At 45.0% G+C, this 25,733-nt stretch overlaps 2 protein-coding genes and 1 long non-coding RNA gene across 9 annotated transcripts in view; 1 reads left to right on the top strand and 2 right to left on the bottom strand.

Moving 5' to 3' along the window:
* Positions 1-13,815: 13,815 nt before the first annotated feature.
* Positions 13,816-20,305, bottom strand: C9H10orf82 (chromosome 9 C10orf82 homolog). Of its 2 annotated transcripts, none has more exons than XM_050804008.1 (6): positions 20,111-20,305; positions 18,295-18,360; positions 15,664-15,882; positions 14,774-14,960; positions 14,194-14,291; positions 13,816-14,071 (listed from the first exon to the last, which is right to left on the bottom strand). In XM_050804008.1, exons 2-6 carry the CDS (start codon positions 18,347-18,349, stop codon positions 13,926-13,928), a joined length of 705 nt encoding a protein of 234 aa, XP_050659965.1. In that variant the 5' UTR covers positions 18,350-18,360; positions 20,111-20,305; the 3' UTR covers positions 13,816-13,925. The 2 variants fall into 2 exon arrangements, with proteins under 2 accessions (XP_050659965.1, XP_050659964.1); XM_050804007.1 differs by lacking the exon at positions 20,111-20,305 and adding an exon at positions 19,957-20,042.
* On the top strand, positions 20,176-22,805 carry LOC126962701 (uncharacterized). The gene is made up of 3 exons (XR_007728780.1): positions 20,176-20,259; positions 20,471-20,537; positions 22,269-22,805. It is a non-coding gene; the product is annotated as an uncharacterized LOC126962701 (long non-coding RNA).
* The window catches only part of HSPA12A (heat shock protein family A (Hsp70) member 12A), a 182,865-nt gene continuing 178,389 nt past the window's right edge, over positions 21,258-25,733 (bottom strand). For all 6 annotated transcript variants that reach the window (XM_050803961.1, XM_050803960.1, XM_050803957.1 and 3 more), the window contains one exon: positions 21,258-25,475. In XM_050803961.1, the coding sequence (XP_050659918.1) occupies positions 24,838-25,475 (638 nt within the window). In that variant the 3' untranslated portion in view covers positions 21,258-24,837. The remainder of the gene's footprint in view (positions 25,476-25,733) is intronic.

Consider the following 25,733-nt stretch of genomic DNA (forward strand, 5'->3'; position numbering starts at 1 on the left):
GCTCTGTCACCTTGGCTGGAGTGCTGTGGCGCGATCTTGGCTCACTGCATGCAACCTCCGCCTCCTGGGTTCATGCGATTCTTCTGCCTCTCAGCTTTCTGAACAGGCATCCACCACCATGCCCAGCTAATTTTTTAATTTTTAGTAGAGACGGATTTCACCATGTTGGCCAGGCTGGTCTTGAACTCCTGACCTCAAGTGATCCACCCACCTCAGCCTCCCAAACTCCTGGGATTACAGGTGTGAGCCACGGCGCCCGGCCTCTATACAGCATTTAAAATCTTAGCCTGGTGCAATGAAATAGGTCCTGTCTGAGACCTACTAGATGTTTTAGATCTCAATAAAACTACAAACTATAGACGTTATCAGCCCTGGCCGTGTATTAGAATTACTGTGAAGCTTTAAAAGAAACCTGTAATCTCAGCTACTCAGGAGGCTGAGGCAAGAGGATCACTTGAAGCCAGGAATCTGAGACCAGCCTGGGCAACAGAATGAGGCCCCATCTCTTAAAAAAGAAAGGAAACAGAAACAAAAGACAGTCCCATGTACAGGATACATCCTAGACCAACCACAATTTTGGGGTGAGTCGCCAGTATTTTTAAAGCTCCCTGGATGATTTACAGCCATAGTTCAGAACCACCATGTGTGATCCCCTGTAAGAACTGGTAATGACACTTTCTATCTTTACTCATATAAATCCCCATAGTGTGATATAGGGCCTAATTGCTCAGCTCTGCAGTAAAGCTGAGCTGGCCTTGCATTCATTGCAGCTTCATTTCCTTTTAACTGGACTCCCTGGACTGACTGCTTAACTTCTTTGACCTCAACACTTACTGGAGAATAATAGTAGCCCTGCCACACAGGGTGGCTAGTAGAATTATATAAGATAAATGCAAAGCACTTAGGGCAGTGCTTGGCACATAATAAACAGTCATTAAATGAAGAAGGTTGGGAGGCTGAGATGGCTGGATCACCTGAGGTCAGGAGTTCGAGACCTGGGCAAGATGGTGAAACCCCGTCTCTACTAAAAATACAAAAAACCCCCCCCCACACACACACACACACAAAAATTAGTGGGACATGGTGGTGCACACCTATAATCCCAGCTATTCGGGAGACTGAGGCAGGAGAATCGCTTGAACCTCACCTGGGAGGCGGAGGTTGCAGTAAGCCGAAGTCACGCCACTGCACTCCAGCCTGGGCAACAGAGTGAGACTCAGTCTCAAAAAAAGAAAAAGAAGGAAAGGCTGACTTGCATGAGTTATTCCTTAAGAGTAACAGATACCAGTGACAAAGAGCTAAGATAGGCCATAGCCTCAGAGAAGCTATTTTAAGTGGATGCAACTAAAGATTAGTATTCAGAATACATAAAAGAACAACCCAATAGAAAAATGGACAGAGATCACACACATGCAATTCACACAAAGGAAAACTGAATAAAAAAAGCTTGAGATTCAACCTCACTAGTAATCAGGGGAATACAAATGAAACCAACAAAATAACATTCACACTTGTCAGATTATCCAAAATATACCTTCATCAATGAAAAAGAATGAACTAGGATCCATATGTATCAACATGGGTAGATCCCCAGAATGTCCTGTTGAGGACAAAAGCAAGTGTCAGGAAGATATCATTTAGATACAGAAATTACAACTTACATACATTTCTATTTACAAAATACTGTTACTCACCACATATGAGCTACAAGATATGAAAACATGACCTACAAGGCCATTTAGAATCCTTCGTCATCCTGGGAGTGAGCATAGTACCCGATAGGTAGTTTTTCAACCCTCCCCACCCTTCTCCCTTAAGTAGTCTCCAGTGTCTGTTGTTCCCATTTTTGTGTCCATGTGTATTCAGTATTTAGCTCCCGCTTATAATTTGGTTTTCTGTTTCTGTGTTAGTTATCTAAGGATAATGGCCCCCAGGTGCATTGCATCCATTTTGCTACAAAGGATATGATTTCATTCTTTTTTATGGCTGCATAGTATTCTATGGTATATAGGTACCACATTTTCTTTCTCCAGTCCACCATTGATGGGCAACCAGGTTGATTCCATGTCTTTGCTATTGTGAATAGTGCTGTGATGAACATATCAGTGCATGTGTCTTTTTGGTAAAATGATTTATTGTTTTGGGGGGGATACATACCAAATAGTAGGATTGCTGGGTAAAATGGTAATTATGTTTTAAGTTCTTAGAGGAAGCTATACACTGCTTTCCACAGTGGCTGAACTAACTTACATTCCTACTAGCAGTGTATAAGTGTTCCTTTTCTCCACAACCTCACCAACATCTGTTGTTTTTTGACTTTTTAATAATAGCCATTCTGACTGGTGTGAGATGGTATTTGACTGGTTTTTATTTGCATTTCTCTAATGATTAGTGATGGTGAGCATTTTCTCATGTATTTGTTGGCCACATATATATCTTCTTTTGAGAAGTGTCTGTTCATGTCCTTTGCCCATTTTTTAAATGAGGTTATTTGGTTTTTGTTTGTTGAATTGTTTAAGTTACTTATAGATTCTGAATATTAGACCTTTGTCAGATACATAGTTTGTGAATATTTTCTCCCATTCCATAGGTTGTCTGTTTACTCTCATGACAATTTCTTTTACTGTACAGAAGCTCTTTAAGTTATCCACTTGTCAATTTTTGTTTTTGTTGAAAATGTTTTTAGGTACTTAGTCATAAATTCTTTGCCAAGGCCAATGCCCAGAATGAATTTCATAGGATTTCTTCTAAAGTTTTTTTTTTTAAATTTTAGATCTTACATTTAAGTCTTTAATCCATCTTGAGCTAATTTTTGTATATGCTGAAAAAAAGGTGTCCAGTTTCAATCTTCTGCCTATGGCTAGCCAGTTATCCCAGCACCATTTATTGAGTAGGGAGTTCTTTCCCTACTGCTTGTTGTCAATTGTTGAGATCAAGGTGGTTGTAGGTGTGTGGCTTTATTTCTGGGTTCTCCATCTTTTCCATTGGTCTATATGTATGTTTTTGTACCAGTACCACGCTGTTTTGGTTACTGTAGCCTTGTAGTATGGTTTGAAGTCAGGTAGTGTAATGCCTCCAGCTTTTTTCTTTTTGCCTAAGATTGCTTTGGCTATTTAGGCCCTTTTTCGGTTCCATATAAATTTTAGAATCATTGTTTTCTAATTCTTTGAAAAATGACACTGATAGTTTGATAGGAATATCACTGTATTATAAATTGCTTTGGACAGAATGACCACTTTAACAATATCAATTCATCCTATCCATAAGCATGGAATATTTTTCTGTTTGTGTCATCTCTTATTTCTTTCAGCAATGTTTTGTAATTCTTGTTGTAGAGATCTTTCACCTCCTTAGTTAGCTGTATTCCTCATAACTTTATTCTTTTTCTGGTTATTGTAAATGAGATTATAGTCTTGATTTGGCTGTCAACATGAGTGTTATCGATGTATAGAAATGCTACTGATTTTCAGACATTGAAGTTGTTTATCAGTTATAGGAGCCTTTTGGCAGGGTTTATGGGATTTTCTAGGTATAGAATCATATTGTCTGTAAAAAGAGATTGGCTTCTCTTCTTATTTGTATGCCCTTTACTTCTTTCTCTTGCCTGATTGCTCTGACTAGGACTTCCAGTAATAATTGAATAGGAGTGGTGAGAGAGGGCATCCTTGGCTTTTTCCAGTTCTCAAAAGAAATGCTTCCAGCTTTTTGCCCATTCAGTATGATGTTGGCTGTGGGTTTGTCATAGGTGGCTCTTGTTATTTTGAGGTATGTTTCCTCGATGCCTACTTTGTTGAGCATTTTTAACATGAAGGGATGTTGAATTGTATCAAAAGATTTTTTCTCCGTCTATTGACATGATCATGTGGTTTTTGTTTTTAATTCTGTTTATGTGGGTGAATCACATTTATTGGTTTACATGTGTTGAGCTAACCTTGCATACCAGGAATAAAGCCTACTCGGTCATGGTCAGTTAACTTTTTGATGTGCTGCTGGATTCAGTTTGGTAGTATCTTGTTGAAGATTTTTGTGTGTATGTTCATCAGGGATATTGGCCTGATGTTTTCTTTTTTCACTGTGACTCTGCCAGATTTTTGTATCAGAATGATGCTGGCTTTATAGAATGAGTTAGGGAGGTCTCTCCTTTATTTTTTGGAATAATTTCAGAAGGATTAGCTCTTCTTTGTACATCTGGTAGAATTTGTCTGTGAATTCATATGGTCCTGGGTTTTTATAGGTTGGTAGATTTTTTTATTAATGATTCAATTGCAGAACTTATTATTGGTCTATTCAAGATTTCAATTTCGTCCTGTTTCAATCTTGGGAGCCCGTGTGTGTCCAGAAATGTATCCATTCTTCTAGGTTTTCTACTTTGTATGCATAGAGATGTTCATAATAGTCTCTAAGGATTTTTTTTTATTTCTGTAAGGCCATTTTTAATGTTACTTTTGTCACTTCTGATTGTGTTTATTTGGATCTTTCCCCTTTTTTCTTTATTAATCTAGTTAGCAGTCTATTGATCTTGTTTATTCTTTCAAAGAACCAACTTTCGGTTTTGTTGATTTGTTGTGTAGATTTTTGCATCTCAGTTTTGATCAGTTCAGCTCTGATTTTGGTTATTTTCTTCTGGGAGCTTTGGAGTTGGTTTGCTTTTATTCCTCTAGTTATGGCATTAGTTTGTTAATTTGAGTTCTTTCTAACTTCTTGATTTAGTCATTTAGTGCTATAAACTTTCCTCTTAACACTGCTTTAGCTATGTCCCAAAAATTCTGGTGTGCTGTGCCTCTGTTTTCATTAATTTCAAATGATTTTTTTTCTGCCTTAGTTTAATTTTTTACCCAGAAATCATTCAGGTGCAGTTTAACTTCCATGTAATTCTATGGTTCTAAGAGATCTTCTTGGTATTGATTAGTATTTTCATTGCACTGTGGTCTGAGAGTGTGGTTGTTATTTTTTAAAAATTTGTTGAGGCTTGCTTTATGGCTGAGCATGTGCTCAATCTTAGAATATGTGCCATGTGCTGATGAGAAGAGTGTATATCCTGTTGTCAGGTAGGGTGTTCTATAGATGTCTATTAGGTCTATTTGGTCGTGTTGAGTTTAAGTCTAGAATATCTTTATTAGATTTCTGCCTTGATGATCTGTCTAACGTTGTCAGTGGGATGTCGAAGTCTCCCACTTGACTTGTGTGGTTCTCTAAATCTCTTTGTAGACCTCTAAGAACTTCTTTAAAAATGAATCTGGGTGCTTCAATGTTGGGTGCGTATATATTTAGGATAGTTAAGTCTTCTTATCAAATCGAACCATTTATCATTATGTAATGCCCTTCTTTGTCCTTTTTGATCATTGTTGGTTTAAAACCTATTTTATTTGATATAAGAATAGCAACTCCCCTGCTCTTTTTTGTTTTCAGTTTGCCTGATAGCTCCTTGTCCATCCCGTCACTTTGAGCCTGTGGGTGTCATTGGTATCATTACTTGTAAGATGGGTTTCTTGAAGACAGTTGTTGGGTCTTGCTTCTTTATCCAATTTGACATTCTATTTCTTTTTTCTTTTCTTTTTTTTTTTTTTTTTTTTTTTTTTGAGACAACGTCTCGCTCTGTCACCCAGGCTGGAGTGCAGTGGCGCGATCTCAACTCACTGCAACTTCTGCCTCCTGGGTTCAAGGGATTCTCCTGCCTCAGCTTCCTGAATAGCTGGGACTACAGGCGCCCGCCACCACTCCTGGCTAATTTTTTGTATTTGTAGTAGAGATGGGATTTCACTGTGTTAGCCAGGATGGTCTCGATCTCCTGACCTTGTGATCTGCCCGCCTCGGCCTCCCAAAGTGCTGGAATTACAGGTGTGAGCCACCAACTCTATGCCTTTTAAGTGGGGCATCTAACCCATTTACATTTAAAACCCATATTGCTATGTGAGGATTTGATCCTGTCATTGTGTTGTTAGCAGGTTGTTAGGCAGACTTGATTGTATAGTTGGTTTGTAGTGTCAATGGACCTTGTACTGAAATGTGTTTTTGTGATGGCAGGTATTGTTCTTTCATTTCTATGTTTAGCACTCCCTTTAGAACCTCTTATAAGGCAGGTAGTGGTAACAAATTCCCTTAGAATTTGCTTCTCTGAAAAAGATTTTATTTCTCCTTTTCTTATGAAGCTTAATTTGGAAGGATATGAAATTCTTGGTTGGAATTTCTTTTCTTTAAGAATTCTGAAAATTGGCCCCCAGTCTCTTCTGGAGTATAAGGTTTCTGCTAAAAGCTCCACTGTTAGCCTGATGGAATTCCCTTTATAAATGACCTGCCCCTTCTCTCTAGCTGCCTTTAGGACTTCTTCTTTCTCTTTTTTTTTTTTTTTTTTTTTTTGAGACGGAGTCTCCCTCTGTCGCCCAGGCTGGAGTGCAGTGGCATGATCTCAGCTCACTGCAAGTTCTGCCTCCCGGGTTTACGCCATTCTCCTGCCTCAGCCTCCCAAGTAGCTGGGACTACAGGTGCCCGCCACCTCGCCCGGCTAGTTTTTTGTATTTTTTAGTAGAGACGGGGTTTCACCGTGTTAGCCAGGATGGTCTCGATCTCCTGACCTTGTGATCCGCCCGTCTCGGCCTCCCAAAGTGCTGGGATTATAGGCGTGAACCACCGCACCTGGCTGTGTGATTTATTTTGTAAGCAATATGAGTGAAGCAGGCACTCCTTGAGAGACACCCCCTCAGAGCAGCTCAGAAACAGAGATCCTCTGTATCCAGAACACAGAGAAGGTAGCCCAGACCAACTGGCAAGAGGGAGGGGGACAAAGAATGATGTGTAGCTTGTATTCACCGGGAGAAAGCCTGCAATTGCTTGAAAGGAAAGGTAGAAACAAAGGAATTGTAGAGGCTTTTCATACCCTGCATTAAAGTTAAAATCTAATTTAGATGAAAATGGATGCATAGAAATTAAACGTGTGTGCGTGGCTTTCGTCGTTAAGTTGTGGGCCCTGTAATGAGAGCTTTACCAAATTTATTCCCTTGGCTTGAAAATAAAAATGCTTTTTGAAATTTGATTTTGTTGTGTTACAAATTGTTTTAGCTTTGTGAATAGTACAAACCCCATTTCTGATCTGCCTCAAACAAAAATAGAGCATTAAAGTGTTTAAGATTCAATCAAAGGCTTGCTGTGAGCGGCACAATATTAAAATAACAGAAAAATCAATTCAATTTTTATTTTGAATATGATTTGTCACAAATAGCATTCTAATAGATAACACTGATTATATGGTAGCAAATGTAATTTATATATACCAAGTGCTCTGCCTTTGTCAGAGTCAGCATTAAGGAATTTGACACGTATGCAGGAGAACAATAAATGTCAACTGAAATATATACCAGTTAGATATCAATGGGATGCTGAAATGAATGATGCCGGCACATGCTATACTTATAAGTAATAATATGCAGTCTAAAGTAGCCTGGGTTTTCAAATAAGAACCCTTTTTATGTTGTCATTTAAAATATCTCATATTTCTGAAGGTCAGGAATAAATGGCACTATTAGCATTAAAAGCTAGTAAAAGAAAAAGTAATTTGTTGTTCATTTAACATAACATTTTATGAAATAGCTTTGTATTCATTTTTTTTCTCCCTGTGGAGGCTGGGAAGACAGGAGGAAGATGCCTGATTCTCAATGAAGGGCTTTTTATTGCACCTTTGTTACTGTTAACATCTTGATTCAGTTAAGATCTCCGTGGAATTATGTGGTTTGTTCCTGGGCAGGTTAATACTGTGAAATAAAGACGTCTACACAACTGTAGTCTTGGCTGGCTCCCGCAGGATGCTGCCCGGGTCCTGGCTTTGGTCCTTATCAGTAGTGCCATTTGGTATAGGGATGATAGTATGACACTAGGGACAAGTGGCAAGACTGTCAGAAACTGAGAATGGAGGGTTTTGATGTGACAGACATAGGTCCTCAAGAGAAAGAGGAGGGAGGCTCTTGCTATGTATCTGGGGAGCAGTGGCAGCGAAATCAGGATGTAAATCCAAATACAGATGTGGGGCCATCTTAGAAAGGCTCAGCCATAGAAACCCACTAAATCACCTTTCACCAGCCACAGGTCCTGAATCCCAAAATACTGTAGACCTCATCCATCTAGGCTCGTGGGCAACCCTCTCGGCTGGTCCTTTTCTTTATGTATTCTGAATTTTCAGCTTCCCTAGAACCAATCAGTCAAAATCTTTCTCTTTTTTTCTCTCTCCTCTAAAATGTGTATAAAAAATTAAAATAACACAAAATAACATTGCCAAACACCACTATAACCACTGTAATTAGCAAAGGTGAATGTTTTATCACGTTTTCTTCAAGTTCTTTTGTAAGAAGTAAACAAATATGGTACTTGGGACCACATGGCTATCTAGGTGCAGCCAGGAAGAGATCAGATCATCAGGTAGACCAGCATACTCTGAACAGGTCTTCGGAGAGAATGCACTGAGAGTGGATAAAGAGACGATGCAGACACTGGGGCTGAAGGGGGAGGAAGCTGGGAACCCTGCATGGGGTTGTGGAGCACCAGGACTCATTCCTGGCTCTGAAGGGCTCCTAAGGAACGGGTGAGAGAAGGAAATGCAGAGCAGCCTACTCCCAGCACGGACCTCCAGGATCCTAGTGGCAGAAAACATCATGACACCCACAGACAATTGAGTCGGCAGGGGGAGCTGCCCAGAGAGGGGGCGGAAACAGAGCTTGAACGTGCAGGGAGCCCAGGTGGTTTCGTGCAGGGTCAGCTCCAATGGAACACGGCCACAGACACCTATCCCCCAAGGCTCTCTATATTCCTTTGGTGGCTTTGACCTTTGTTAGCTGCTGGACCTGGAAAGAGCAAACCTGTCTTTTCCAACAAACTGGGGTGAGTCTGATCTGTGCTGGCTCACAGGGCAGCCTCAGCTGCCCCACTGAAGCACTTTTGCCAGTGACCATCACCATAATGCTTTCACCTGCAGCCCCTGTGCTACCCCACCAGAGTCCTTTTACCCTGCTGCCCTCCTGGACCACTTTAGCCCACAGCATCCAATAGAGTACTGTTGCCAGCAGTCTGGGAGCACCTTGGTTCCCTTAGAGCAGCTGGTGCTTCACTTCAAGGGGCCAGAGGAAAAAGCTATGGGCCCAGTCCCAGCCCCCCAGGGTTAAAGCATGCAGCCTAGGAGTGTCAAGCTGAGTATTGGCCCTCTGAAAGCATCCAGAACAAACACTCAACTATACCCAACCTGTACCACAGTCAAACCCTCAAGGGCAACAAAGAACATGAAAACAAAAAGCCCCGTCCAAAAGACAGCAACTTCAAAGGATAAAGGAACATTAGCCCCCACAGAAAGAACCAGTGCAAGAACTCTGGCAACTCTAAAAACCAGAGTGTCTTCTTACCTCCAAATGATCACACCAGCTCCCCAGCAATGGTTCTTAACCAGACTGAAATGGCTGAAATGTCAAACATAGAATTCAGAATCTGGACGGCAAGGAAGCTCAATGAGACACAAGAGAAGGTTGAAACCCAATCCAAGGAAAACAATAAAATGATCCAAGAGTTGAAAGATGACATTGCCATTTTAAGAAAGAACCAAGGCCGGGCGCGGTGGCTCACGCCTGTAATCCCAGCACTTTGGGAGGCTGAGACGGGCGGATCACGAGGTCAGGAGATCGAGACCATCCTGACTAACACGGTGAAACCCCGTCTCTACTAAAAATACAAAAATTAGCCGGGCGCGGTGGCGGGCGCCTGTAGTCCCAGCTACTCGGGAGGCTGAGGCAGGAGAATGGCGGGAACCCGGGAAGGCGGAGCTTGCAGTGAGTGGAGATCGCACCACTGCACTCCAGTCTGGGCGACGGAGCGAGACTCCGTCTCAAAAAAAAAAAAAAAAAAAAAAAGAAAGAACCAAACTGAACTTCTGGAAATAGAAAATTTACTACAAGAATTTCATAATACAATTGGAAGCATTAACAGCAATTGGAATAGACCAACCTGAAGAAAGAATCTAAGAACTTGAAGACCACTCCTTCAAAGCAATGCAGGCAGAAAAAAATGAGGATAAAAGAATTTTAAAAAATGAACAAAATCTCCAAGAAATATGCGATTGTGTAAAGAGACCAAGCCTAGGACTCACTGGCATTTCTGAAAGAGAGCAAGCAACTTAAAAAATACATTTGAGGATACAGTCCATGAAAAATTTCCTAATCTTGCTAGAGAGGTTTACATGCGAATTCAAGAAATTCAGAGAATCCCTGTGAGATACTATATAAGATGCCGATCCCCAAAACATATTGTAATCAGATTCTCCAAGGTCAATATGAAAGAAGAAGTCCTGGCCGGGCGCAGTGGCTCAAGCCTGTAATCCCAGCACTTTGGGAGGCCGAGACGGGCGGATCACGAGGTCAGGAGATCGAGACCGTCCTGGCTAACACGGTGAAACCCCATCTCTACTAAAAATACAAAAAATTAGCTGGGCGTGGTGGCAGGAGCCTGTAGTCCCAGCCACTTGGGAGGCTGAGGCAGGAGAATGGCGTGAACCCGGGAGGCAGAGGTTGCAGTGAGCCAAGATTGTGCCACTGCACTCCAGCCTGGGGCACAGAGCGAGACTCCCTCTCAAAAAAAAAAAAAAAAAAAGAGAGAGAGAACTGTCAATTCTTGCACAGAAAAAGGAAGAGAGGAAGAGGTGACCCCAGAGGAGCACTTGATTGCCATGGAGGTCAAACTCTCCCAACAAAAGGCCCAAGTTGGCCCAAGGAATTTTCTTATCAGGTAATGAAAATTGTTTTTAGTGGCAAGAATGAGCTCATTACAAATGCAGCTTGTGCTAATAATGATAATTTGCTGAGCAGTAAAAGCACCTCTCTACCTCCCCCGCCAACAGACGACACTCTAGAAATTATAGGCTAGGGAGAAACAGAAAGGATAAAGATTAAGGAAAAGATTTGCAATGCGGAACTGCTTAAACAAAGGGAGTTACAGATTTGCACATTGAACTCGGTGATCTTAATCACGAAGTTGTAGAATAATTAGATACTGTTAAAGAATTGTTTAAATTGCCTTTATTCAATTTTGTTACCTCTATCACTGGGTTGTTTTTTCTGGTTTTGTTTCAGTTTTACAGCTCAAGCCATTTTTTAAAATTGGTGCAAAATGAATTAGTCAGTGACTTAAATATGGATGCACCATAAGATCCCATGGATGGGAGTAAGATATGGGCAGTTGCAAGGGGTCATTTCAGTCCTCACACCCCGTTAATTTCATGGGCAAAGACCCCCAATAACCTTGAGGCCCTAGGAGCTATCTGCGAACTGGGAGAAGGGGCCAGGCAGCTATCCATTCCTGTCTCTCATTCCTGAGAGGCCAGCACAGATGCAGCAGGCTGGGCCACCCCCGAGTCCTGGCAGTGGGGAGATCTAGCTCCACCTTTCCTTTACAAGATTGTGGGTTTTAACTCTTCCAGCGTTTTCAGAACACTGGGAAAAAATCCCGACAGTTCACTGAGTTTTGCCTCAGCCCTTGGAAGGGAATGCCAGCTGCCTTCTATTGAGATGTGGCTTTTTTCCTTTAAACGCCTTTTTTTTTTTTTTTTTTTTTTTTTGAGATGGAGTCTCACTCTTTTGCTCAGGCTGGAGTGCAGTGGTGTGATCTTGGCTCACTGTAATCTCTGCCCACCCAGTTCAAGTGATCCTCCCACCTCAGCCTCCTGAGTTGCTGGGATTACAGGCATGTGCCACAACGCCCGGCTAATTTTTGTAGTTTTAGTAGAGATGGGGTTTCACCATGTTGGCCAGGCTGGTCTCAAACTCCTGACCTCAGGTGATCCACCCGCCTCAGCCGCCCAAAGTGCTGAGATTACAGGCGTGAACCACTGCACCTGACCTTTCTTTAAACATTTAATCTCTAAAATATTAAAATATCTTTTAATACAAATAGGGATATTTTTAATGACTTTTTTCTTGCTTATAAAAACAATACCTATTGTCTATGGAAAACTGAAAAAAGCATAAATAAACAAATAAAAATAACCAATAGGACCATCATCCAAATGACCACTGCTAGCATTATAGGTTAGTACCCACGCCCCCACCCTTTTTTAAAAACAAAAAGCAGGATTATAGAGTGTATGAGTTTGTGTGTATGAGTAACACACACAGGTCTGCTGTTATTGTACAGTTTTATGACCTGCCTAAGGGATCCTAGGTATTTTTATACAACACCATTTTTCCATCATATCATTTAAAAATAATGAAATGTACCATAATCCGGAACCCTGTGGGGAAGGTGCCGTTATCTGGTTTTGTGTGACCATCTCCCTTTACACACATTCCTGGTTGTTTTTCTAGACAAAGGTTCTTAACCAGGCCTGTGGTGGGGACCCACGGCTGTCTAATGAAATCCATGGGCCTCTTGTCAGAACAAGATTTCCAAATGTTTAAAGCAAATAAGATTACAAGGGAAACAATATTGAAATATTATCAAAATATTAAAAAGAACAAATTTATAAAACAGCCATTTGTTTCTTTATTCTTATATTGAATAACAGTATGTGAGAGAGTAGATATAGCCACTATAATTAACCACCATGATTATAAAGAGATGAGCTTTAACATCATTCAAGCTGTTTGCAGCCAGAGCCACGTGATACAAAAACATCCGTGATTGCTCTCAGGCTAAGGTGACGGGTCCTGCAGTGGTTCGTGGCTTACATTCATCAAGGAAGGAAATACTAAATTTCGCCTGGAAGTTAGTGAAAACAATGATGTAACTTTTTTTCTCATCAAAGTTCTCTGACCTTCTGACTTCTACCCATGGAATCATGGTAGCCCAGGATGTCCAGGTGAAAATTCTTGCCTTGGAAAAAATCTTCCAGACCCAGACCCAGCTTGCTGCCTTGTGTGACTCTGCATGTTTCTGAGCGGATGACAACGGTCTCATTGTCCCAGGAGCTGTTTTTTTGTTTCTTCTGCATGCGGATGGTTGCTGAGGGAGGTCAGGGTGCCTGCTAGTGGCAAGAGCATGTTATCCAGTGTTACAGCTTGAACTATGTCCCTCAAAAACAAACAAACAAACAAACAAACAAACAAACACCGTGTGAAAGTCCTAGTCCCCGTACTTTATGTGACTCATTTGGAACTAGAGTCATTGCAGGTGTAATGAGTTACAATGAGGTCACAGTGGAGTAGGGCATGCTCCCGATCCAGTGCGACTGATGTCCTTGTAAGAAGATGGCCGTGTGAAGGCATAGAGAGGCACCCAGGGGGCCTGGAGTTAGTAGCAAGAAATGCCAACATGGCTGCAAAACACAGCAGGCTAAGAATAGGTAAGGAAGGATTCCCCCATGGGTTTCAGAGGGAGCAGGGGCCTGCTAACACCCCAGTTTTGGACTTCCCGCCCCCAGAACTGTGAGACAATAAATTTCTGTTGTCTTAAGCCACTCAGTTTGTGGGACTTTGTGGAGGCAGCCCTATCACACCAATATAGCTGATATCTGCTAACTGGACCCTTCTGGGGACCGGGATTCTGGAAAACCAGGGCTGGGGTGGGCGTGGCATCTGTGTCGCTGTCAGTAACATGCCAGGACCCAGAGACCGTTTGGTTAGAGGGTTGGGCTAGGTCTTCAGTGAAGATCCTGGCCTGGCTGCAGTGTTACCTCGGGGGTTAGGAACCCTAGCTCATGGTCAACATAACCTGGAGAAAACCCGCACAAGAAACTTCAGCATGCGGAGAAGCAGCCTCTTTATACTCACATGACAAAAAAAAAAAAAAAAAAGGTCTTTATCATTAATGACATGCGACTGTCAACCACTCAGGATGCAGGCGGCAGTTAAAAACTTCTTGTTATTAAATTTCTTTATTGCTCATTGGGCATGATGCCAACACGAAAACGGCAGGTTTCGGAAGCCCCACTTAAAGTTCACCTCTCCCTGGGAGACGCTGCGCTTCTAGCCTTCTGCATACTTCGCGGAGGACAGTGGCTCTAGGTAAATCTTCCCACTGCATGGTATACTTGGCCTCTGAGCACAGCCACATGTCAACGGAGTTCTGGGGTCCTCTCTCAGGGGCCTCCCAAGGGCAGGGCAGCTTTCATCTAGGAGAGAAATCATCCGTGTGAGTTGAAGGCAACTGGCCCAGCTAAGCAGAAAGGCCACTGCACACATTTCATCCCCTTTTTGAAACAGTAGTAGGAAGGAAAGAGACAGCCCTCCTCACCTGGAATAGAAAAATCGGGATATTTTGGCAGCAGCTCTTCATGCTGCAAAACTTTTGGAGAAGGAGCAGAAGTTTTTGTGGAGCTAACTCCGTATATTCTAAAACGAGAACAGAAGTCACGAAGTTATGGACCTTTCCTTCAGAATAGAATAAGAATAAATATAAATACAATATATAAGAGTAAATATATGAACATGGTATGTTTATTTCCTTACAATTTATTCTAAAGGGAAAGATCATCCTCCTCATTTTGCAGAAGAGAAAACTGAGGCCACTCAGCACCCTTGGGCCATAAGCCACTGCCAGGATGGTAGCCCTGCTGGTTTTTACTCCCAGCCCCTCCCTGCAAACCAGCAAAGAACACAGGTAGAGCTGCTGGAAAATGCTGAGCGCAGGTCAGAAGCAGGGGGCAGCTGCCTACTGGGGAAGCCCTGAAACTACAAATGAGGCACCTTTTCTAAGACAAATCACACACAAATCGTCCTAGTGCTGGGATAGGGATATCTGGTAAACCCCCGTCCTGGGTTTGCACTTCTCCCTTTGATCTTGTGCCTAGGGTGCCGACCCAAGCCAGACTCACTCTTCATATGGTTTCAGATGTGCTTTCTTGGCCCTCTCTGTGATGTCCAGGAAATCCTTGTAGCAGTTTTTGGCCATGACAGTATATCTCGTGCCACAGCCAAATTCAGTGACCCTGGCTCTCGGCAGGTAGCCTGCCCAGCCAGGGATTGGAGGCTCCTGGAGAGGTTTCTTTACGTATTTGCATTCTGTGAAAAGACACCATGGCACAGAGAAAGCAACTAAAAAATGTTATCCACTGATCCAGAAGTTGAGGCCTGAAAACTTGTGACTTGCCTAGGGTCTCCTAGTTCTCAGACCAGCACCCTCTTCCGTAACCAGGACTGTGCTCTGTCCCCTAGAAATGTTTGTTTCTGGCCAGGCACTGTGACTCATGCCTGTAATCCCAGCCCTTTGGGAGGCCGAGGCGGGCAGATCACCTGAGGTCAGGAGATCGAGACCACCCTCGGCAACATGGTGAAACCCTGTCTCTACTAAAAATGCAAAAAGTAGCCGGGCATGGTGGCGCGCACCTGTAGTCCCAGCTACTTGGGAGGCTGAGGTGGGAGAATCGCTTGAACCTGGGAGGCAGAGGTTGCAGTGAGCTGAGATCGCACCACTGCACTCCAGCCTGGGCAACAGAGTGAGACTCCATCAGAAAGAAAGAAAAGAAAGAAAAGAAGAGAAGAGAAGAGAAAATAAAAGAAGGAAAGGAATAAAAGGAAAGAAAGAAAATAAAAGAAAAAGAAATGTATCTTTCTCATTTTAAGAAATGGAGCCTTTGCGTTTGGCACTGACCCCTGGGATTTGGAACTGTGTGGGATTCTGGGTACTCTGGGGCAGCTCAGCTGGCCTGTGAGAATCTGCATGGGTGACCAGGGGTAAGGGGAAGTGGTTTCAGGACACTGCTACCCAGGAGCAGGGGGTGGTGCTGCTGATTGTACTGGTGCAGGGCCCGCAGGACCATCTCCTCGGAGTTGACAGGCTTCAGTTTTGGGGCAGTGGCCACTGCACAGCAAAATTCCCGCAACTGGTCTTTATAGTGCTGTGTTTTCTCCTGGAAGGTTTTCACACAGTGGTTCATGTCATCCTCCCTGGACGTTCCTTGGCAGCTGAGGAATGGTATGAAGCCTGCAAGAGCCGAATGGAATCACGGCCTTCAGCAAGACTGGCCAGCAAGGAATTCAGAGCCCGCCTAAACTCCCCAGCATTTCAGCCCACCCTTTGGCATTTCTTCCTCAGCCAACAACACTACGTTTTTCCAAAAGCCATTAATACAAACAGTGCTGTTGTTTCCACTGTGACTGGGCCCTCCCAAGGTCACAAAAAATGACCTTGGAGCTGGGGAGGGAAGGCCCATTTCAACAAAGGCGGTGACAGTAATACTCTTTGAATAGCAAAGCCCCTGATGTCAGCCTGATGGAAAATGGGGAAAGCATTTAATGGGCCAAAATGATAGTCTAAGGAGTAATTGAAATTATTCATCTTTTTAGAGAGAAAGCTTATTTTCCTCGACACTTCCCAAATGCAATTTGGGATCTTTCTTGCCAGACCATCAGGAAATTGCAGGCTTATTAAGAGCAGAGCCCTATTACACAAAAAGGTAAATTCATTATCTGCAAGACCCACTCCTAGCACAAATTTTCACCATTTCCCACCAAGTAACATATAATCATTACAATTAGTATGGGTAAAACACAACTATTTACTTAAACTGGAGGCTGAATCCTAAGTACTATAACATTGTCACAATAAAACAATTTTTTTTTTTTTTTTTTTTTTTTTTTTTTTTTTTTTTTTTTGCAGAACAAATGAGGAAAACTGGTTAAGAACTTGGTTTTAAACTGCAAAATAAATAAATAAATCTCTCTCCTTATGGAAGCCCAACATTCTTGCCATGGTCTCCAGGAAAACAAAACCTGACTTTGGAGTTGAAAGTAGCAATCCTCACCCCCTGAGCCCTACAATAACCCCCTCTGGAAGAATCTAATTACTAATCTTGACAGTGTTGGAAGCCTTCCACACATTGCCCAGTCTCCCCAACCCTTGGACGATTAAAAGATATCCTAATATCAGGAAGACCCTAGGGGCCTTGCCACAGTGGTTTCCCTGCCATCAGGGCCTACTTTGATCTGCCTAGGTTTTATATTAGTGCATATATGCACACACATAAGCATACAAGCTACCTTTATCGAGTCTCGCTAAGGACCAAGACATTTAAAGTAGGTTATGTATGCTGGCTCCTTTAATCCTCACAACAATCTTATGGTATCTCATGTAGTGGGTTGAACTGTATCCTCCAAATAGATATATCCAAATCCTAACCCCTGGTACCTGTGAAAGTGCTCTTATCTACAAATAGGGACTTATCAGATGTAATTAAGGGTCTAGAAATGAGATCATCCCAGATTTAGGGTGGGTCCTAAATCCAATGACTGATGTCCTTACACCTGAAAGAAGAGGGAGACTTGAGACACAGGGGGAAATGCCATGTGAGGATGAAGTGACTGGAGAGATGCTGCCACAAGCCAAGAACACTGGGGCCACCAGAAGCTGGAAGAAGCAAAGGTGGGATCCTTCCCTAGCGCCTTCAGAAAGAGCATGGCCCTGCGGGCACCTCAATTTCAGACATTTGGCCTCAGAACTGTGAGGGAATGCATTTCCATTGCTTTAAACCACCTAGTTTGTGGCAATTTGTTGCAGTGGTCCTAGAAAACTAATACATCCATTTTATAGAATGTTGTACTTACCACAGAGAGGCAAGTTACTTAACAGTCTCATTGACAGTGGCCAAACAGATTCGAACCTCAGCTTGTCAGAACCCAAAGCCCATTCTCAACCAGCTGTTAGGACCGGGGTGAGGCTGGGCAACCTTGGAATATCCCCCTAGCACCACTCCTCCTGAGAACGGCTGTATGGGAGAGCCAAGGGTCTGTGGGGACCACTGGGTTTGTCACCCACAGGGATATGACTTAGTAAGTTCTCAGTAGCCCAGAAGCCTGAGGAGGAATAGCCTCTAGGTAGGGCAACCAATTGTCCTGGTTTGCCAAGGACTGAGGAGTTTCCCAAATGCAAGATTTTCAGTGTTAAGGAAAGTCCCAGGCAGTCCCAGGACAAAGGCAGTTCCAGGTAGACCAGGGCTGTTGGTCAGCCTTCCTTTAGGGGATGCAGGAAAGGATGGGAGCACAAGGATAACCTTTGTGGAGGACTTGAGAAAACTTGGGGAGGACAGGGCCTCTACTTATTCGTGTGTCTATCCTCATCACATTGTGTCTATCCTGGTCCAGATTCTTTCAACAGGCATTAAGTGCTTCCTCTGCATACCAGGCCATGTTCTGGGACATGTGGTCTAAGTTCTGCCTCTCAGAACCCAGCCATCAGCCATCTTCAGCGATGGAATGCTCTCAATGCATGTCTCAAAAGCTAGAACGCCTAGACTGGTCCAGTTGGCTGCACAGACACAGACAGTGGGTCAAGGCAGGGACAGAGACCAGGACACAGGTTCCCCTGCCGGGCACAGCTGCAGGGCACATCCACACTTACCGCTGTAGCCTGGTGTGATTGGCAGATTTCTCATGAAGGTCTTGGAAGGCTCCATGATTTCGCTCTCTGTTAGTGGAGGGAAGAGGGAATGAAATGATCTCATCAAAAGTCTCTACCTTAAGGAATTACTATGGAGTGTGCACAAGCTCTTGGAAGTGGAAGAATGACTGCCAGGGGTTAGGCCTGAGAGGCACCATCTTACCCAAAGGCAGTGACATAGCTGGCTTCAGTCATAAACCAATGACCTATGACCAAGGGCCCATCACCTTTTCTGTTAACTTGGATAACAGTCTGTAGATCACACCTCCCAGTGTCTCCTCTCCCCGGAAGCACCCTCCCCTCCATCCAACCTCCAGCCATCCAATAATTGTGAACTAGACTCATACTATGGCTGTGAAACATGATACAGGCTGGAAATGCAAAGCTGAGCAAGCCCAGAAGCCCCTGTGTGAGGTTCACGAACCTCAGGGGAGGAGAGAGATGAGGCCCACACACCCCCAGACCCCCTTCTTGATCCAGGTGAAATCAGGTTGCAGTGGTGATGGTTGCCAGCCCCCACCATCACCCCTGGAACATCTGACAATGTCCAGAGGCATATTTGGCTGTCAGAAGTGGGGGATGGAATGCTACCGAACATCCTGCAATGCACAGGGGCCCCCCCGCATTCTCCGGCACACACACACACACACACACATGCACGCACGCACGCACAAGGGAGAAGGAGTTCTGGCTCGAAGGAATCAGGAAGTCCCAAAAGGCAGACATGGAGTCCAAGGAGGGTAAGCAGAGGCCACCCTCTGCTTCAGCGGGCTCCACTGAAACATCAGTTTATGTGAATGCTGTTTCTGCAATAAGACACCTTCCCTCTTTGGGCATCGCTGGTCATTCCCCCCAAGTGGGCTGAGGCCTTGCCAAGTCCTGCCTGCTGAGCCAGTTCATCTCTGTAAAGCAATGCCCTTGAGGCTGGAAGAAGAGGATTCAGGGTAGAGGGGAGGGCCACAGTCATGGCTTAGTCGGCACTGATGGGGATGGTTAAGGCAGTTCAGCCCCTGCCAGGCTGACAGCAGTGAGGACTGTGCCACGTCTAGGCCGGTCTAACGGCATCACGTACCTGGCTCCTGGGAGGAAGCACTGAGCCTGGAGTCAGACAGACCTGGCTGTGAGACCATGTCCCACCCATACTGACCACCTGCTTACTTTTCTGAAAGCTTTCTACGCTTGTTCAGTCCTCTCAACAGCCCCATGATATAAATGCTATATTATACCCATTTCCCGATTTAAAAAGGCAACAGACAGGGAACACGGGCTATGCCCATGCAGTTGCAGCAGAACCGCATTCTCCTTTAATCCCCACAGCTTCCCTAAGAATGAGTTCCTGTTGGAACCTCCATTTTATAAATGAGAAAAACAAGGCACAGAGAGGTGAGGTAACTGTTTCAGGGTTCCAGAGTGAAAGGGGGTGTGAACAGGTGACCTCTAAACTCCCAGGGACAGGATATGTTGCCCAAAAGCATCAGCTGGGGTAAAAGCCTGCCTGGAGGAGGTGGGCAGGGAGGAGGGTGGGGTGAGAGGCGGTGCCCTGAGAAAGGGGGCTAGGAGGGGGTAGAAAGTACCAGCAGGACCCCTCCTATCACCCTCTTCCAATCCCACCCCAGCGCTCACCTGGGCGGGGCTGGCTGTATCCGGCGCCCACCTGGCCTCTGCCGGGCCGCCCAGGATCCCTGCCTTCCACCAGGCCTTTGTGCGCTCACCCCGTGGAGCACAAAGCCCCCACCGCTGCCAGCCTGCCCCTCCCCCACTCTTCCCGGGGTCCCACCTGGAAGGTGGGTGAACTGAGTGACTCTGGGGCGCTTCCCCCAGCGCCCGGCACAGCCCGCCCCGCCGGTGTAAAGTCGGGCATCTGCGCAGCAAACATCTGGCCTCGGAGCTGTCCTCCGCGCCTTGGCTGCCCCAGCCAGGGACAGGGTATGCAGAGGGCTCTAGGTCAAAGCGGGCGTTTTTGCGGGTGTAGACCCGGCGGCGGCTGGGCCTGCTGGTCTGGCGAGGGAAGCGGGTGGGCGGTAACAGGGGGGCGGGGCCGGCAGTGGGCGGGAGGAGGCGAGGCCTGGGGGCCCTGGCGCCTCCAATACAGGAGCTTCCTGGGCCTGGCAGCCCCTCCCTCACTGTCTCCTGTTAGGAGAGGCAGATTTTCAGGTGGCCCAGGCAGGTGAAGGCAGAGAAGAGTGGCTGTGCACCTGGGGAAGGTGAGTCATCCTTCTTTCTAATCACCCTTGGTGGGGCACCCAGACTTCCTCTCATTGGATTGAAACCCACCAAGATGTCCGCCCTATGAACCAGATTTTGTGGGAGCGGGCACGCGCTGGCTGCTCCCTTTACAGAAAAGGACGCTGAAGCTGCGCTACTTCCAGGACACGCTTGTTTGCGGCACCTCCCGGCCTTCCCTACCTCTACCTGTGTAAAAATTGAACTGCAAATGAAGGCTGGTGGAGCCTACCACCATTTATACCTCGCTTTTATCACCCCATTTAGAAATACCTCGGGCCATCAGGAAGCTTTCAGAGCCAAAGCTGGAGGGTGACTCAGGTGTAGGCTCTGGACACAGCCAGTTTCACGTGAAGGCTGGGATGCCCAGGGGCAAGAGCCCGGCCAGGCCTTCTGCATGTTTTAGTGGCTTTCACTGGGGTGCAGTGGCATTGGCAGTGGTCACTCTGCTTACCTGCCCTCCTTCTGGCTAGATCACTTTCTTCTAGAGAAAAGGGGCTCTGTGCATATCGATGGGGCCTTGGTTCCCAGCAAACAGAGGACCTAGTCTTGTTAGAATAACTTAATAAAAGGTACAGCACCTGGAAAAAACTGAAACTCTCTCTCCACCACCTGAGATGGGGTAGAGAAGGAGGTCAGTACTGATGTGTCCGTCATGCGGTTTACAAACCCAGGATGGGGGAAAAACAATCTGGGCCACATGAGATTCAGAGTTTTGCTTTATTAGGCATCTGTGAAGACAAGAGTTTGCAGACACAATCCTGTCTGGTGGCGAACTGCTGCAAAGTTCTGTGAAGTTTGAATTTATCTTGTAGTGAACGAGACCCCAGTAGCTGATATTTTAGAATAGTGGTCCATATTTCAAGCAGATGAGAGGTGTGACGTTATGGCCAACAACTTTTATACTAGCCATCCACTTAAGCCATTTCCCAGCATACATATGCAGCTTAATCACAGCTATACATTTCTACAATGTGAAATTCGATCTTTGACTAATAATGCGTTTTGACTCCTGTTTACATTGGTGCATGCGATTCTTTGCCACCCTGGCAATTAACCAGACCTGGACTCTAAAAGCTAAACTTGGTCTAAATAACATTCTAAGGGTAAGGCAGCCTCTATAATCTGGACTCAGCCATCATTTTGCAAAAACAGTTGTATGGTTCCTCCTGTTTCCCCTCCTGTCTGTAACCTGTCTGTTATTCAGCATTTATTCATGCCTGCTGTGTTCGGAAAGGGCAGTTACAAGGGAAAGCTTTGATGATTCTGCTTCCTAGAAAGGTGAATATCAGATAATATGTCGGGGACAATTGAGTAATGGGTCAAGACAACAGGCCTTGTAGATGCTTTCTAAGATTAGAAAAATGTGTTCAAGTGTACTTATCCAGTGCTCTTATTCTAGAATATTCCAGTGGGGGTAGGGAAGGAGGGATGGATTTGGGGGTTTTGTTTAAGGACTTTGACAACTGGGGCTGCAACTCTATGGCCAAAAGATAAAATTATCATCCTCTCCATCACCTGTCTGCCAACACTGCAGATTTCTATCTGCTCATTTAAGAGAAACAGTACACAGGGAGATAGCGTTAATGCAAGGCGGGAAAGGCTTAACATTAGCCCAAAAAAGAGGGGCTTGGCCATGTTACTCACACTTACACTTAGCCAAGCAGAAAAGATGGGCTTATGTACCACTTGGTTTCCTTCTTTGACCCTAGCATCCTGAAAACGTCACACACAGTGGACCACGCTTTGCCCTCAGAGTGACTGCTCTGTCCCGGAAGGAGAGGTCAACGACCCCTGAGGACGCAAGCGTTTCTTAGGTTGTTCTGCGCAGTCACATTGCTTCCAGACCAAGAACATTCAGCTCTTAAAGTCTGCACAGGAGAATTGATAGAATCTGCTCCTTTCAATGGAATCTGTGACTCTTTGGGAAGGATGTGCATGGAGAAGGGTCTGATGAGGCTCCTGATCCAGGTGGTCCATGTATGTTCAGTGTGTTCTGACCCTAGGCACCTCTGTCTATTGCTCAGTCTTGCGTACATAGTCCATAGCTTGGCATCAGCACAAACTGATGCTTAGTGAGCACAATTAAGAAATCAAACTGTGGAAAATTAAGGACAGTAACAAAAGTATCATCAACAAAAATCAAGGATCATTTTCCTTTTTGAAACAAGAAAAGCGCATCATAGAAACAAAGATTCTGTACAATATTCTAACATTATATGTACATAAAATTATATTACTCATAACTACATTGAAAAGTCTTATTTGTAGAATATGGCTGGCAACAAAGAAAGACCCATACCATTTAGCGTTGGAAGCAGGGCAGGGAGCAAGAGAACACTAGCAAAGACACCTTTGTGCCTGGATACACAATCCCGCTACCAAGTTATGTGACTAACCAGCACTCTCTAGTTCTGTGGTTTGTTCGTGTTTCACATTCTAGTAGGGAGTTCTGCAGCAGGCGATGTGAAAAAGAAGACATGGTCAAATGAAATGTGAAATGCTTTTAAAATCTGCATATTGGCTATGATAATGGGTTTGTGAATCCAAGTTGCATTGGAAGTTCGCTCATTCTCCATTCATTATGCATGCCTCCAGTGATTTAATGAATTTCAGCAGGTGGAAAAAACAGCTTTGAACAGATCAGATGGGCTGTGAGTCAGATTCTTGATTCTTTTTCCTCATTTGGCTCCTGAATATTGCAGAAAACTGGTTTTGTACAGTGGGGAAGGAGAGAGTGAAGGCCCTCCAGTTGGTTCCTCAGTCAGCTCTGTTCTTGGTGTCCCTTTCTTGCAATTTTTTCCCTCCCCTGGCCCTTCCTGTGAGGGTTAAAAGTGCCATCTCATCTCCAAGCCAGGTGGAGGCCCAATCCCATTGACCAAGAGGGCAAGGTATGGGGTCACCTTCACGTGTAAGCACTCTTTCTAAGGGAGCCCAAAGGGAACACCTGCAGAGTGTGGGCTGTGGTCTGTGTGTGAACTTGAACGAAATCTCAAGTTAGTATTTCTCGAATTTCAGTTGAACCATGATGCAGTCTACACTACAAATGCAGATTCTGGTGCAGTTGGCCTCAGTTAAAAAGGGCCCAGATCCAGGAACCTGTTTTCAACACGCACCCAGGCAATTCTGATGCAGGCAAGCCACAGGCCTGCTGTGAAAAAAAAAACAAAACTGACTTAATCCATCAAGTATAGATCTACAAATTATTTTGAGAGAGACTTGAAAAACTGAAGATTTTAATGAAACATTGCATAGCACAGATTCTCTTCCCAAATTTCACCCATGTATTCCTTTCAAAATGTGGGACTAAATGGCCAGAACTCTTAGGGAGATGAAGGCGAGTGGGAAGGCGGGGGTTAATTTAAAATCTGCTTTTCAAGGTGAGGGGCTCTTCTGGATGCCTGGGCTTGGTGATGCAAACAAGACCAAAGGCAACCTCATTTTCTTACCCAGAATTCCTACTAAGGTTCACTAGAATTACTTATGAACTCAGAAATCAGGGCTGGGCATGCTGGGAATTTATACCACAGCATAGAATTTGGGATACGTCAGTAACTCTTTACTATCTATTTCCATCATGGCAAGTTTTCACCTGCTAAGAATGTGAGGTATCAGCTCTCCTACTCGCAAAAGCCCTGGTGGATTACCCAAGGCTACGGTTATTCTTCCCCGAACCTCCTTGCTATTTAAATTATATGAGAACCTAAAACAGTGCCCGGTGTAGGCAGCCTTCTACCACCAGCTAAAAACATTCCCAGTTCCCACTGATTCACCACTTTTAATCACATGATGATGAAAAGAAATTAACTACAGATGGGTGGCATTTTATATTGACTGCCATCCAAAAACTTTAGAAAGAAAAGTCTCAGATGAAGATCTCCTCCTGGTTCAAAGATGTCATTTTAAATCTAGAAAGACAGCAATAGGGCATCCTAAATTCTACTTAACGGAGATCTGTTCAAAGCAGCGCAACCACTGCTGCAGCAATGTACTGATTCCCTTCTCCGTGGCCGTTTCACCACTTCTGTACCTATGAAACTAGCTGCTCCTCCAGGATCCTTTAATCTTCTATGCCTAAACCTTAATCTTAATTTCTGTTTTTCTGACTCCAGTGTGCCCTCAAAAGTCACTAATTATTTCCAGCCCTGATTGTTCTCATCTTCCCTGCTGAAATTCACATGGGCAATGGCGAGGGTCAAGGTTAGGGAAAGAACAGTCAAGGCTGAGGTCAGCAGATGCAGATAAGTTGAGTCCCAGGGGGCAGGCAGCGGGGCGGGAGGGTTAGTAATTTAAGAAGTCGATCCCAACTTTGACACTCTTCGAAGTGGCTATATCAATGGCTGTGGCTTTGATCTCGGTGTCCCCAAACTGCATAAGGGTCTGGATCTCCCTCCGGGCGGGCACTGCGGTGCCACTGGTCCCCGTGAGATCCAGGCGAAGTGTGCCACACTTCTTCACCCCGGGATCAGTGATGAAGCTGACGTTGTCATGCTCAGAGCTGTAGATGTTGATGACAATGACCAGCTGGGAGGGCTTGGCCGGGGTATAGCTACGCTTGACCAGCTCACCCAGGGCCACAGACTGGTCGGCAGAGATGAACTTGTCGAAGACGTCGGTGCACCACCGAGTGCCATCCTTCACCAGCAGCTTCTCGGGCGGGTGCTTGCCCTCCACGTAGCGGTTCAACACGCCCACCCCATAGGTGAGCGGCGACCGGCGAACCTTGATGACCGCAGGGTCCAGACCAAAGAGGACGGCGCCCTTGAGGATGGTGAGGCCCACGTCCTGGGGAATGATGATCCGGCACTGGTCCCCAAAGGCAGCCTGCACTGCCTGCTGCAGGAGGGGCGCCTCGGCAAAGCCGCCCACCAGAAAGAGGAACTTGACGGTGGACACCTCGGGCTTCTGAAACAGGTCCCCTGGAAGGGAAGAGGCAGGGAGAATGTCCTGTCACCAAAAGCCAGCAAGGAAGGGGGAACTAGGCTGCCTGCATCTGTGGGGAATGGACAAGACCACTTGGGCCAATGGGAGAGCAGGCTTACTCTGAGCTCCTTGAACAGAATCTTTGCAGAACTGGTTTTTTTTTTTTTTTTTTTTTTTTTGAGAGGGAGTCTTGCTCTGTCGCCGAGACTGGAGTGCAGTGGCCGGATCTCGGCTCACTGCAAGCTCCGCCTCCC

The sequence above is a fragment of the Macaca thibetana genome, chromosome 9 (assembly GCF_024542745.1).
Source record: "Macaca thibetana thibetana isolate TM-01 chromosome 9, ASM2454274v1, whole genome shotgun sequence".
NCBI classification, from domain to species: domain Eukaryota; kingdom Metazoa; phylum Chordata; class Mammalia; order Primates; family Cercopithecidae; genus Macaca; species Macaca thibetana.

Excerpts from the sequence above, each read along its gene's own strand:
- C9H10orf82 (XM_050804008.1), bottom strand. The coding sequence starts at position 18,349 with ATGGAGCCTTCCAAGACCTTCATGAGAAATCTGCCAATCACACCAGGC. Across the intron at positions 14,292-14,773 it reads CATCTGAAACCATATGAAGA|AATATACGGAGTTAGCTCCA; the intron begins GTGAGTCTGGCT and ends TTCTCGTTTTAG. Across the intron at positions 14,072-14,193 it reads TCCCGATTTTTCTATTCCAG|ATGAAAGCTGCCCTGCCCTT; the intron begins GTGAGGAGGGCT and ends TTTCTCTCCTAG.